The sequence below is a fragment of the Sapajus apella genome, unplaced genomic scaffold (assembly GCF_009761245.1).
Source record: "Sapajus apella isolate SASKATOON/1434 unplaced genomic scaffold, GSC_monkey_1.0 scaffold38, whole genome shotgun sequence".
Classification (NCBI taxonomy): domain Eukaryota; kingdom Metazoa; phylum Chordata; class Mammalia; order Primates; family Cebidae; genus Sapajus; species Sapajus apella.
In genome coordinates, this window is record NW_022436978.1 from 16,590,645 (window position 1) to 16,606,193 (window position 15,549).

Consider the following 15,549-nt stretch of genomic DNA (forward strand, 5'->3'; position numbering starts at 1 on the left):
GTAATCCCAGCACTTTGGGAGGCCGAGGTGGGTGAATCACCTGACGTCAGGAGTTCGAGACCAGCCTGGCCAACATGGCAAAACCCCGTCTCTACTAAAAGTACAAAAATTAGCCAGGCATGGGTGACAGGCACCTGTAATCCCAGCTACTCAGGAGTCTGAGGCAGGAGAATAGCTTGAACACGGGAGGCGGAGGTTGTGGTGAGCCGAGATCGCACCATTGCACTACAGCCTGGGCGACAAGAGCAAGACTCTTGTCTCAAAAAAAAAAAAAAAAAAAAGATCTGCCAGGCACAGTGGCTCCTGCCTATAATTCCAGCATTTTGGGAGGCCGAGGCAAGTGGATCACGAGGTCAGGAGTTTGAGAGCAGCCTGGCCAGCATAGTGAAACCCCGTCAACGTAGTGAAAAATTAGCAGAGCATGGTGGCGGGCACCTGTAGTGCCAGCTACTTGGAAGGCTAAGGCAGGAGAATCACTCAAGCCCAGGAGGCCGAAGTTGCAGTGAGCCGAGATCACACCACTGCACTCCAGCCCAGTCAAGAGTTCGAGATTCTGTCTCAAAAAAAAAAAAAAAAAAAAAAATCTTTTAAAATTTTATTTTTCAAATCCATTAAGCTTGATTCACATTACATCATTAAAATGTCTCCTGTTTATACTTCTACCTTGTTTCAAAAACAAATAAATGCATATACATTAAGTGTAGCAAAATAAAATCACCCAAAATACTGCTTCCACAGTTAATTGATTAGTTTCTTAGTTTGAAAACACTGCTGGCAACTCAAATCAGTCAATCATTCAGGTTTGTTTGCCATGGTTATGCAAAAATTCATTTGTATTTTCTTTTTCATACATTTCGGTATCTTCCCAAAACTTGTAAATTGCTGAGTCCTCTCTATTTCGAAGTGAGTTACATAACAACACATTGGTCTGAGATTATTGAAGAATAAACTGTGGGATGAAACAGTACGGTCCGGGGTCGAGGATCCTGAGCCAGACAGCGGGTGTATATCTACGGCGGTTCTATTGACTGGTTCAATGACACTGAGCAAGTTCCTCAACCTCGTGTGTGTCTATTTACTCTGCGAAGTGGAGGTAAGTAATAACTGCTCCTCAAGTATGTTACGAGGATCAAATAAGACGGCCATCGGGCATATAGCACACGACGACGCGGGCCATGATTACGGCATACGTGTTGCAAATACTAAGTTCTACATTTGGTTCTTAGTTCAAACCTCTTAGAGTTACATTAAAAACATACCTTCAAGGCAAGCACTGTATACAACGTAAATTCATATATATTTTTAAAATTCCCTCAACAACTATTTATCAAGAACACTAAACCAGATGCTGGGAATATGGCAATGACAAAAATCAGACATGCTTCTAAACTTACACAGGTCCCTAAATATATATAGGCTAGCTGCAGAAGACTGACATTGAATGAGTAACTTCAGTGCATAGTATTTTAGAAAGAAATGGATCCAAGTTAATCTCGGGGACAGTTACACTGAGACCTGAAAACAAGCAGGAGCTACTTGAGCTACAAAGAAACGAGACAGGGTTTTTTATACAGAGAGAACAATGTGGACAAAGACTCTGGGTTAAGAGAGAACAGGGGCGTTAAGAAGCTGAAAAGAACTCTGGTATAACAGGAATATGGAGAGTTAGAGGCAAGCATAGACCACACAGGGCCTTAGACAATGTTAGGGGATTTAGTCTCCACCTCAGAAACAACAGGAAGTCCTTAAAATATTTTAAAATTAGGAATGCATCAGGCCGGGCGTAGTGGCTCACACCTGCAATCCCAGCACTTTGGAAGGCAGAGGCAGGGGGATCACCTGAGATCAGGAGTTCAAGATCAGCTTGACCAACATGGTGAAACCCCGTCTCTACTAAAATTGCAAAAATTAGCCTAGTGTGGTGGCACATACCTATAATCCCAGCTACTTGGGAGGCTAAGGCAGCAGAATGGCTGGAACCCAGAAGGTAGAGGTTGCAGTGAGCCTAGATGGCGCCACTGTACTCCAGCCTGGGTGACAGAGGAAGACTCCATCTCAGAGAAAAGAAACATATATACACATGGGAAGCATCATAACTAGATTTTATATATATATATACATTTGGGAAGCATCATATCTAGATTTGAGACACATTCCTCTCTGGCTGCTGTGTAGAAAATGGAATGAAGTACAGTGAGAATGTATACAAGGAGATCAATTTGGAGAATTCTGTAATATACCAAGAGGGAGATGATGGGCACTTAGACTAGGATAGTGGCAGAATTAACAGCGTTGTGGAAACAGATTAGAGAAATAGGAGACAGAAAAGACAGGAACAAGTAAAAGACAAGAATCACTCAATTCGCTTTAGGTGCATGGTGGATCCACTCGCTAACACAGGAATTCTCAGAAAAGGCTTTGTGAGGAAACAGTCATTGAGTCTGAGGTATCTACAAAACATCCAAGCAGAAATGTAAATGGGCAACTCAGCATACAGGTCTCAGAATTCAGAAGTGCAATCTAAGTTGTGAACACTGGTTAGTCATGTGCCTGCATCACCCAGGTAACAGAATGTAAAGCAGTGATTCTTATATTTTCCTGTGCTTAAGAGACATCTTGAGAGCTGACTACAATCCTGTTCACCAACCCCAGAGCCTGGAAAATAAGAAGTATTTTTAACAAATATCTTCAAATGATTTTGAGATAAATGGTACACAGACATCTTGAGAAACATTGATATAAAGACACAAGAGAAGGGTATTGGGAAGAATCCTAACATTTCTCAGTTAGTAAAAGAAAAGTTAGAAGAACAAACAAAGAAAATCAATAAGCAGTCAGGCAGGGAAAAACCTGGAATGCATGGTATCAGGGAAGCCAAAAAGGGAGACTGTTTCAAGAAGTCTTCAGGTGTTGGATGCTGCTGAGACCCAGCAAGATGAGAAAAAAGGGTCCACAGAAGTCATAGATGTGGAAGGCTAAAGGATGAGAAGGAGGGAAGGAAAGGGAGACAACTTTTTTTTTTTCGACAGGGTCTTGCTCTATCTATCACCTAGGTTGGAGTACAGTGGCATGATCTTGGCTCACTGCAGCCTCGACCTCCCAGACTCAAGCAAACCTCCCACCTTGGCCTCCAGAGCAGCTGGGACTACAGCTGTGCACCACCACTACTGGCTAATTTTTGTATTTTTAAATTTTTTTTGTAGAGACAAGGTTTCACTATGTTTCCAAGGCGGTCTCAAACTCCTGAGCTCAAGTGATCCACCTGCTTCGGCCTCCCAAAGTGAAGAGTCCTAACATTCCTTGGTTTCTGGTTTCTGGGGTTATAGGCGTGAGCCATCATCCCTGGCCAGAGACAACTCTTGTGAGACGTCTGGCTCTACAAACGGTGGGTGAAGAAGAAAGCACAGGATATTAGAGACAGCGTGGAGCAAAAAAAGAATTTGTTTGCTGTATGACTTAGTTTTAGGACGGGAAACACTTGAACATAGATAAATGCATATGAGGAAAGCCAGAAGACAAGGCAAGTCTCAAGATACATGAAGCAGAAAAGACGTTAACTCCTTTTTATCCTACTGTAATAGTTATGATACAAACAAATTATATAGGTTGAAATATTTTCTTAGATAAATAAAAGCCACAAGCTGTCCCAAATGTTACAAGATCCAAAAGTTACCTTCTACAACTAAGACAGGACAAATACTGACTGATCCTCGGAGAAAAGCAAAACTAGTGAAGGCACCTCACCCAGGGTAAAGGTTAAAGCTGACGCCGCAGGCAGGAGGCGCCACCTGCTGGTGAAATCAATTCTCAGTATTCCGACTGTGACAGGAATCCGTTTCAGGAATTTCAGCTTACTGGAGGTGACTTATGATTCCCCTAATAGCTACTTGAGACTGATACAGAATCTGAGTTCCGCCCACTGAGTAAAAAAAAAGTATTTTAAAAACTCTTCTATCAGCTGGTCATCCTGCCTTTATTTGAATACATTCCATAAGAGACGCATCTTATTTGGTGTGCTTTTGCAGTGGCTGGCACTTGTTCCTTTCTGTGTTTAGTGTTTCTTTCAGGAGCTCTTGTAAGCTGTATCCCAGAACCTAAGGTAAAATAAAACTAAATAAAGAGATGCATCTTATTTTAAAATGTTTAAAATGACCTGCTGGTACATCATGAGTAGGTCATTTTAAACTGAAACGCATCTTCTCCCCATTTCTACTCACCTATATACTAAGCCTTCCCTCTGCGGCAATATGGCTAATCCCACAGGACAGCCTGCCACCATCTACAGGCAGGCATGTCTCCTCTTGCTTTCTCCTCAGATTAAACAACTCAGTATCTTTTTTAACTGTTGTTTTTAAAACCTTCCACCATCTCAGTGGTGGGATGTGACTGAGTTTATCAACAGCCCACAAAATGCCTTAGCGGTTTTATTTCAAACAGGCTGCCCAGTAGTGCTAGTACTCTCCTTTTTCTGGGCCTTAACACTATTGGCTCATAGTAACTTTGTGGTCAACTAAAATCCTGTCCAGGCCGGGCGCGGTGGCTCAAGCCTGTAATCCCAGCACTTTGGGAGGCCGAGGCGGGTGGATCACGAGGTCAAGAGATCGAGACCATCCTGGTCAACATGGTGAAACCCCGTCTCTATTAAAAATACAAAAAATTAGCTGGGCATGGTGGTGCGTGCCTGTAATCCCAGCTACTCAGGAAGCTGAGGCAGGAGAATTGCCTGAACCCAGGAGGCGGAGGTTGCGGTGAGCCGAGATCGCGCCATTGCACTCCAGCCTGGGTAACATGCGTGAAACTCCGTCTCAAAAAAAAAAAAAAAAAAAAAAAAAATCCTGTCCAGCTAGATCTTCCCAAGCCAGTACTCACATAATTTGATTACATGAATCTAATGAATCTAAGTCTTGATGTTAATCTTCATTAAATTTCATCTCATGATGATTCTGATTGCACTTTCTTGTCAAGATCACTTTGAACCTCGATTCTTGGTGCTACCCAGATTTCACAGGCCAGTTGCTAAATCTTCATCCAAATTAATGATAAAGATTTGGGTATGAGAATCCTCAGCTGGTCACGGTGGCTCACGCCTGTAATCCCAACACTTTGGGAGGCTGAGACAGGTGATCACAAGGTCAGAAGTTAGAGACCAGTCTGGCCAACACAGTGAAATCCGGGGTCCCTATAAAAATACAAAAAATTACCCGGGTGTGATGGTGTGCACCTGTAATCCCAGCTACTCGGGAGGCTGAGGAGGAGAATAGCATGAACCTGAGAGGCAGAAGTTGCAGTGAGCCGAGATCATGCCATTGCACTCCAGCCTAGGCGACAGTGTGAGACTCTGTCTCAAAAAGAAAAAAGACTGTCTCAGAAAGAGTCCTAAGATGTAATTAACAAATATTAAGCCACCAAAGAGTATTTTGGAGTAGGGATATTTATCTAGCTGCAAATCTATTTACTATTTACTAATCTATTTTAGCCACAAAGATAATGGAAAAATCAGGCAAATGTTTTAATGAAATCAATTATATCACAGGCATTCCAGGAATATACTATCTTCATATTCCTTTCAAAGAGGTAATTACATGAGTTTAACATGGTTGTTTTGAGGTGAATTCAAGGAAAACATTCACAAATCACATGGGGAATGTCAGCAGATAGTCTCTAAAGTCCAGTGGACTTTAAAAAGCACTTTAAGAGTCAACCTATATAATTATTTCATGATTAAATATGATTAAACACTTAAAACAACAGATTGGTAGCTGACAGGGCATGCATTTCACCCATCCTAATGCACTGAAGGTCACATTTTCCAGAAGAAAACTGTCCTCCTGAATGGAATAAATTGTATTTCCCTGAATATACTTCACACTTAAGAATGTCTTATTTGAAAACTGATCCAAAGTTACCTGCAAATGATTCGTGCTTCGGTTTGTTTCAACAGTATCATGGGTTATAATTCTACTGAGTCTTGAGAGCTGAACAATCATAATGAAATAACATATTACATATGGTAGGCTTCAGTTTTTTAATATGCTTATCTGGACTTTTCCACTTTAAAACTATTCTCTGTGGTCATGAAAATGGAGTCAAAATAAGAAGCATTGTTCTATGGTACAGTGTGGCAGTCTGGATGTGAACCCTGAAGCCCACTGCTTAAATTCAAATCCTAGCTCTCTCATTTATTAGCTCTGTGACCTGGAACAAATCATTTAACCTCTCTGCTTGACATAATTTACAAATGTGAATAGTAACAGTAGCCACCTCACAAGAGTTGTGGTAAGAATTAAATGGGTTAATAAATATGTATGAAGGGTCTGTAACAGTGCCTGCTACACAGTTAAGTGTTAAACAGTTTAGATGCTCGCTGTAATTCTCCTTCTTGGTCATTTATTAACATCACCCCTTCTCACACATCTTCTCCCTGTGCTTGCTCTTAAAACAACAGTATAGTACAATGATTAGTTAAGAACTGGGCTTTGAAGTCAGAAAGACCTGGATATGAGTCCTGGCTTCACCATTTACTGCAATATTGCTGTAATCTTACCGAGGGGATTAAAAATGACATCTACTCTCTGAGGTTGTTGTGAGAATAAAAATGCATGTCACACACTTTACATAGTATGTGCTCAGTAAATCTTTGTTAAAAATCCCTATTTTGTGCTCCGTAGTATTCTGGTAGGCACAATCTGGACCATATCGTTCTCTTTCTGATAGTCTTACAAGTTCATGGTACTTTTCGTATGTATCTTTAGTTATATGCCTTTCTCCATGTTTATAGATGTTCTGTGATTGGCAGTTAGAACCTTTCTTTAACATTACTTTCTCCTTGAATGGTCAAAATTTTAGAATTTCCTGTTCTTTGTGAACCCATTCTTTTTTTGGAGTCTGTAACCATGTGACTGTGCCCATATTTTTTCTGAGATATTTGCTTTCTAAAGTACAGAACTCATGCTCTGTATATTTTTCATTATGGTTGTTAAAGTGATAATTTTTCTCCCAAGGGTCTATCTCTTCTACTTCCCCAACCATCAGTAAAAATTAAATCCAGAGTAATACTTCCCTCCACTGTTTCCTTTATCTCCTATGAGACTAAATCACTGACATATCAAAAATGTTATCAAATACTCTTACCAACCGAATGAAACCTCTAACAGGTGGCCAGATGGTTACAGAGCACATTACTACTAGTATTTGTTTCTCTGTATGTTCTGCCATCTGCGTCAGAACCACCATCTACAGTTCCCGTCATCTGAGATTCTTCGCTATTTCTCCATCAGAACATCACCTTTGTTCCTTTCATCTTTTAGAAAGAAGCTCTCTACCACGTTTTTCCCCAACACGGTGGTTTCTATATTCTCCACACACAGGCACGCACTCGTTCCATTCACTCTTCCTAGCTTTTTCTACTAGATAATCTTTTTCAACACAGTGTACCTTCCAATGGCCAGAGCTCCGACAACCTCTTGGTGATAGGTATATTCTTGTTACAACATTAAGTTTGCTATCTCTACTGCACTGGTATACACAAGTATTTATACATAAGGTATTGTTTCCAAACAGTTTGGTTTCCAAATGCTTTCTACCATATGTCTTCTTCCTAAGTTATTTATTTTTATAATTTTATCTAGGCATAGTTTTCTTCCTCTACTGATAAATTTGATAAGAATCCAACCAAACAGAGTAGTAACAGTTACTACCAGAAGCTCACTAGTGTGGCTTTAGACAGCACAGTTCAGGAAGTCAAGTGCCTCTCTAATACCAGTGAACTCTAAACTGCCATATCTATTCTTGTCTTCCAATGTTACGAGCAGCAAATAGCATATGAAAAGACAGGACCTGTGCCTGCTCTTTAGAGCTTTGAAATCCCTAGATTTCTTCTAAATATTTCCATTAATGTAAACAACAACAACAACAAAAAATTATCCTGACTAGACTACAAAGTTTAAGATAGTAAAGATCATGTAAATTTTACTCACTATTGCCAAGTGCCAAGTACATATTAGATCAAAGGAGGCACACGTTAGCCAAATCCTGCCCAAAGCCTGCTTCTGTATTGTTCACAGCTAAGAACGGACTTTGCAATTTTAAGGGGTAGTTTAAAAAAAAATCAAAAAGAAGAAAAAGATGTGACAAAGACCACTGTAGCCTGCAAAGCCTAGAATGTGCCATCTGAGCCTTTTTAGAAAAAGTCTGCTGACCCCTGTATTGGACACTCAAATGTTTGTTAAAAGAGGAGGTAGGGAGAAGGACAGGAGCAGCAGGAACGCGGAGCAGAGATGTGTGACACGTATAACCAGAGAACGCTGCGAAAAGTAAGGGCTGCACAATAAATACCAGGCGGATCTGTAAAGCGTTTCCTGCTTCCATTTTCACTAAGTTCCAAGATGAACCAAAGGTCTTTCATTAGCATATTTTACAGATCGTATAGATATATGCACAGATATATATTAATTGATCTATTATTCTTAAGTCACAGGTGCTCCTTGGAGAACTAAATTTAAACCTTGGCAGTACTAAATAACTCAGTTAACGTAAATATTAGTCACCGGCAAGAGGTCGGCCACCATAAGGTGTCAATTTACAGGAAAGGATCTTCACACATATATCCTTTCCTTCCACACAGCACTGAGCAGCTAAGTGCGGAGTAACACTCCACAGCGTTTTACTCCTCTATACCTATTACTTCAAAAGGTATCATTTAGAATGTTCCACAAGCCCTGAAATGAAGTTTTGAATACTAAGAAATATTTAACCAAAAATGAAAGTCACATTCTCAAGTAACATAAAAAAGCAACATTAGACCTCCTCCGGAGCACCGTCTACAGGAAGCACATGCAAACATACCTGAAAATGCTGCTCCATCACTTGGATTTTTCCTTGGTCTGGGCACTTTTTCAGAGCTCGATCTGCATAATGGAATAGGATTTCTACCATCTGTAAGGAAAACAGCCTGGCATAGACATTAAAATATATCTCTAAAGTTTTTCAATATTTTTGTGGCCCTCCTAAATAATACAGAATTAGAATTTGTTATTGTATTAAAACTATAATTGAAAATTTTAGTGGCTTTGTTACCAACTTTTTAAAATCTAGTCTTGTTTCTTTCAGCCTCAGGGCTAGAACTAATTTGCTCATCTTTCTTAAGAAATATCTCCATGTTGTAGACCTCAGTGGTATCCACACTGCTCAGGAAATGAAACATTCCAGTTCTTCAGTAATCCTCTGCTGTAGGTGTTTCCCCAAAGAGCACAAATGAGTAAATCATTTGGAGTCTAAGGAGTGACCAATTTCTATCCATGTTTTCTATAAATGTTTATACTAATTTGGGATATAATTTTTACCAATGCATTTACACAACAAAAGGGAGGGAATTCTGTGGTCAATTAATTCAGCCTAGTCTGGATTAGGAACAGAAGGTCAATATTAAATATTAGCATCAATTGTATTGATGCTAATCAATAATAACATTAAAACATTAACCCTCTCTGCTAGTTCTGGGCAACACAAACATTTGCACATACAGTATTTCTCATAATTACTAGGAAGTTCATAAAAACTGACGAATGTCAATTTTCTGTGGGCTATTACTTGGTTCAGAAATAATCCAGATTCCCAGGTTTTCTTCCTCCTCCTTCCTGCTGTCTTGTGGCTATGTACTTTATTATCTTCATAAGAGTAAGCAAGGGAAAACAGAAAGGTGATTAAGAAGGAATTTAAAAAGTATTCAAGATGACACAGAATTATAATCTGACTTTTTTTTAGATACAGGTCTCACTCTGTTGCTCAGGCTGGAGTGCAGTGGCACAACCGCAGCCCACTGTGGCCTCGAACTCCTGGGCTCAGCTGATCCTCTGGCCTCGGCCCTCCAAGTAGCTAGAACTACAGGTGTACATCACCATGCCTAGCGAATTTTTTTTTATTTTTGGAGAGATGGGGTCTTCCATGCTAGTCTTGAAACCCTAACCCCTAGAGAGCGTGTGTGTCTGTGTGTGTGTTTGTGTGTGTGTGTAATACACTCTCTCCTAGATTGCAGCCATTTGCCTACTCGTGCCCAAAGACATTAGCAAATGCCAAAAGCAAATGTGTACTATCTTCTACTAAAGACCCTATTAAAATACTCACCCGGTCTGCAACAATTGCCTTTCGCTTGCTGACATCCCCTGATAACCCTGCAGAGAAGGAAAATCCAACAAAAACAAAAGTTAGTCCACATCTTTAGGCGTGAAACTATGTGTAACAACAGGTATAGCTGTAACAGTTCTTAGGTATCAAAATGTTGGATAATACACTGTAATGGGAACACCTCAAATCTACGGGACCAGATAGCACACCAATGTACTTCTCTTTCGTTCTAATAATAATTCCCTTATGAAATAATCTAAAAGTGACATTTTAATTTCCATACCCTCTACTTGTCATGAACCTTCTTAACTGAAAGTCCATAAGGTTTAACAGCACCCTGTTTCTAAACGCTTGAGCACTCGGCTGAAGTGCTCTGAGCGTTCAGCACTGCCCATTCCCTCCACTCCAGGAGAACCACGGCTACCACGCTGCTGTTCTGTCTACTCACCCACGACTGCTTTTGCTTTTCCTTCATGGAAAGACCATGCAAGGGCCAAGGCTTCTGTAAGACAATCTTGTTTCAGGAGATGATCCACTCTCTAAAATGGAAAAATGAGAGAAAGCAGACCCCTATGTCTGACCAGTCACCAGTCAGAATTCCTATATCATCTAAAATCCTTCCAGAAGTTGCTGCTTAGTGGCTAAAATTATTTTAGTAGCTATGCGAATATCTTATTTCAAAGAAAAATATCTTAAAGCACTAGATGGTGTAATGACTGTATAGGCTAGTACAGACAGCCACAGGGCCGAACTATGAAAAGGGGAAATAGCTGGAATGTCATCGTAGCAGAAATGGCTCGTTGTTCATCACAACATTCATTTCCTCCTCCTTGGTAATAACAAACCCCTAGTTTATTGGAGACAGCAATAGATCAGCTGAAGGACATTGCTAGCACTACCTTGTAGCCACTGGGAACAATGTGACTAAGCTCTGGCTAACGAGAAGTGAAGTGCTGTCTGGCATTTCCGGGATGTCACCTTAAGAGGCAGGAGACAGCCTTTATTTTTCTCTTTCCTTCTTCCTGAAATGTGGTAACAGCTGGAGCTCTAGCAGCCACATGAATCATAAAATGACCCTGAGACCAGGATTCAAAGACAAAGACGGCAGAACAGGATCGCATGCTTAAGCTTATGGAACTCCTACAATAGCTGCGGACCGCCTAGCTCCAGGTTGCTTTTACACGAGACAGAAATCTCGTCTAAGCCACTATTATTTTGAATTTTCTAATATACGTAGCCAACCTAATTCTACCTTACACAGTCAGCTCTAGCAAATCAAGTACCTAACAGCTATCATGGTTTTCATGTACACTTCTGAAATTAAGAACCCTACCAAACAATATTCTTCTGAAAGTCAAAACAGGAATGCTAAGAAGCTACTAATTCAGTAGCTCTAACACTTGAAATTGCTTTGAGCTCACCTCTCTCCAGCTCCTCAGCATCATCACATAAACAGACTGGAAAGTAAAGACATGGAAATTAAGATGATCACCTTTAACAGACTTATTTAGGAGACACATTTGTCCTAGTCCCACATCTCATTTGACATCTTTTTCAGTAAAAACATTTCATACTACAATTAGAAGTATATCTTAGAATTTACTAATGGGTCTTCAAGAACCATTTTTTTTTTTTTAGACAGTCTTGCTCTGTTGCCCAGTCTGGAGAGCAGCAACACAATCTTGCCTCATTGCAACCTCTGCTTCTGAGGTTCAAGCAATTCACATTCCTCAGCTTCCCAAGTGGCTGGGATTTAGGCACCTGCTACCACTACTGGCTAATTTTTGTATTTTTACTAGAGACAGGGTTTCGCCATGTTGGCCAGGCTGGTTTTGAACTCCTGGCCTCATGTGATCTGCCCAAGGTGGCCTCCCAAAGTGCTGGGATTACAGGCATGAGCCAACACACCTGGCCTAGAACCCACATTAAAGAGTAAGTCAAATATTTAAAGGTCTACCGTCCAAGGGGTTAATCCATGGACAAGGGGCAAGGAAAGCCCAAGCCCACTTCCCTCCACTGACTTGGCAATATTTTGATTAAATTTTAATAATGAAGGAATGTTTCTCCATATATTTTTTTAAAGAAAAGAAACAAATTGAGATAAACTGAGGTACAAAAAGTTCCTATTCCAACGATACTATTCTAAGTCAAATATCTCAATGCATTTTAATCAGCATCCTAGACTGATCTAAGCTAATGGCCACCTTAATTACATGACAAATATCCATGATTAGGTAGCTGCCTGGTCATGAAAACATAAATGTGAAGAAAGCTTATAAAAGCACATCTGTGAATCAAGAAAATATGCATCCTAGTAGCCAACACCTAAACAAAAGTAAAGAATATGTCTAAAATTGGAGGAAAAAAAATATCAACTAAAAAGCATGACTACCTAACCACAAAGCATTTTGGATAAGTGCTGATCAATATTCACAATACACTGCCCTCCTTACCAGGCCTTCAGCCTCAACTATCCTGATACATACAAATACCAACCCACAGAGTGAAAGAGCTTACTTTTGTCCCCAAATAAAAGATCTGACCACCATAGCTACTGATGGATTGATAGCAAGCCTTCTCTCCAACCAAAGCCTGGAAAAAAAAAAATACACACAAAAAAGGTAAAAAGTACATGCACTGGAAGTCTCATTAAGTTTTAACGACTGTCAACTATAGAGACAACATTTTAGGTCAATGTAGTTTCATCCCGTAAGTGAGTGGGAGATGAAACTGATGTCATTCATCAGTTTGACAGCAGAAGTGACAGAAAAAAACCAAATTCTCTGTTTATGTATATAGCCTTTTAATTTTCAGAATAATGTGGAAAAGGGAGGAAGAATGCCAACTTTCCAAATCTAAAGGAAAACTGTTTCGTCCTGCCCATGTTGGATGACAAACATTGTCATTGCTTTTGGCAAAGAATGGGGCTGATTGAAAATGGCACTTCCAAGTTCTTTGAAATAAATATCAACATAAATCACAAGAAGAGAGCAGATGACAAAGCAGTGAGGAATATGGGAGTCAGCACAGCAGCAAAATAGAAGAAAAACTCATTGATAATCTGGGTTGCAAATCTTGGCTCTGCCACTTACATACATTTGTATAGTGTGAAGCAACTTTCAAACCTTTGACAGTCTTCTCATCTTTGAAAAACCTTGCAAAGTTTCTCTAATGCTTAAATACGTTAATATTTAAAAATCTCCCAAAATACATGTGGTCAATAACTGATGGCTATAACTTTTCTTAGCTTTTTATTGTGGGAATTTTTAAATCTATACAGAAGTAGAAAGAACAATTGAGTCATCCCTGAATGTATCTATGAACCAGTAGCATCAATGACCAACTCGTCACCAATCTTGTCTCATCTGTAATTTCCACCACTTCCCTAGGACACAGGATAATTTTGAAGTGAATCCCAAATTTTAAGTACTTCACTTATAAAAATTCAGTACACATTTTTAAAAAGAGTCCTTTTAAACATAATCACAATTCCATTAACACACTTTTAAAAATCAATAATCATTCCTCAATATTAAATATCCAATCAGTGTTTGGATTTTAAATTGTCTCATAAATACCAAGTGCTGTTGAGGTTTGTTGTTTTGCTCTTATACATTTCATTTGTCTGAATTAAGATCTTAAAAAGGTTCACTATTGGACCTTCTCTCTTAAGTTTTCTCTGATCTATAGGTTTTGCTTCCATCTCTCTCAATCCTTTACTTCTCTTGAAGTTCATTTGTTGAAGAAGGCTGAAACACTTATTATGTAGTTTCCCACTACTTGGATTTTGCAACTGTATCCCCAGGGAACTGCATAACATGTCTTCTACGTTTTCTCAAAAGGAGACTTCATCAGATTCAGGGATGTTTTTTTTTTTTTTTTTAGCAGAGTTACTTTAAGGATGTTAGCTACATATAGGACTTTAATAGATGCCCTTTATTATCAGGTTAAAGAAGTGCCCTTCAATTCCTAGTCTGCTAAGAGTTTTTATCAGGAATGGATATTGAATTGTGTCAAATGTTTTTTCTGCATCTACTGAGATAACCTTATGGTTATTATTCTTCAATCTATTAACACAGTAAATAACACTGATTTTCAAATTTTCTTTTTTTTTTTTTTTTTTTTAAAAAAATCTTTCTCTTTCATGCAGGCTGGAGTGCAGTGACACCATCTTGGCTTACTGCAACCTCTGCCTCCAGACTCAAGCGATCTTCCAGCCTCCTGAATAGCTGGGACTATAAGCATGTGCCACCATGCCCAGCTAATTTTTGTATTTTTTGCAGAGACAAGGTTTCACCATGTTGCCCAGGCTGGCATCAAATTCCTGGCCTCTGGGACTACGGGTGTGAGTCACCACACCTGGTCAATTTTCAAATATTAAACCAGCCTTGCACACTTTGGATAAACACCATTTGATCATGATTTATTACTCATTTTATACATTGGTTTCTATTTGCTAATATTTTGTTAAGGATTTCTGTATCTGTGCTCATGAGAATATTGGTCTATACTGTTCATTACAGTATCTTTGGTTTTATTATCAGAGTTATGCTAGGCTCATAAAATGAATTAAGCTCCCTTCTCTTATTTTGTAAAAGATGCTTTTGTGTAGAATTTGCACTATTCTTTCCTTAAATCTTTGGAATACTTCACCAATGAAGCAATATGGGCCTGGAGTCTCTTTGTAGAAAGACTTTTAATTACAAAATTATTTAACATGTATATGACCACTTAGATTTTCTATTTCTTTTGAAGTCAGCTTTGGTAATTTGCATATTTTAAGGATTTTTCTCTATTTCATCTAAAGCTATTGAACTTATAGGCATAAAATTATTCATATTACCCTCTTATATCTGCACACTGTATAGTAATATCAACTCTCTCATTCCTGATATTGGCAATTGTATGTTCTTTTTTTCTTGATCAGTTTTGCATGAGGTTTATCAATTTTATCCATCTTTCAAAGAACCACCTTTTGGTTTCTTTGATGTTTCTCTGCTGTTTGTCCATTTTCTACTTAACTGATTTGTGTTCATCTTTATTATTAATATTTCTTCCTTCAGTCTATTTTTCTTTTTTCTGTTTAAGAGAGATGCTTAAATAATTGATTTCATAAATATTTCTCCTTTTCTAATAGAAGTATTTAATATTATAAATCACCCTCAAAAATGAATTAAGTGTAGGCCACAGATTCTGATATTTTGTATTTCATTTTCATTCAGCTCAAAATAGTTTCTATTTTTCTTTGTCATTTATTCTTTATCCATGGATTATTTTAAAACGTTGTTTAACTTCCAAATATTTGAGTTTTCTCCAGATTCATCCTGATAATTCCGGTATTTTCCAATTTGTTGAATTTTGGTTTCATTCTAGAGGGTGTGAAGTGGGATCACATGTACTCAATACTGATGATAGCTTCATGTGCAA

At 38.9% G+C, this 15,549-nt stretch overlaps 1 protein-coding gene across 7 annotated transcripts in view; it reads right to left on the bottom strand.

Moving 5' to 3' along the window:
* Positions 1–15,549, bottom strand: part of VPS8 (VPS8 subunit of CORVET complex) — a 244,417-nt gene that overhangs the window by 168,937 nt on the left and 59,931 nt on the right. For 6 of the 7 annotated variants that reach the window (XM_032298379.1, XM_032298382.1, XM_032298381.1 and 3 more), the window contains 5 exons: positions 12,640–12,714; positions 11,544–11,579; positions 10,571–10,661; positions 10,123–10,169; positions 8,845–8,934 (listed from right to left, as the gene is read on the bottom strand). In XM_032298379.1, the coding sequence (XP_032154270.1) occupies positions 8,845–8,934; positions 10,123–10,169; positions 10,571–10,661; positions 11,544–11,579; positions 12,640–12,714 (339 nt within the window). Of the gene's footprint in view, positions 1–8,844; positions 8,951–10,122; positions 10,170–10,570; positions 10,662–11,543; positions 11,580–12,639; positions 12,715–15,549 lie in introns of all 7 variants that reach the window. The other variant, XM_032298385.1, reaches the window with a different exon arrangement.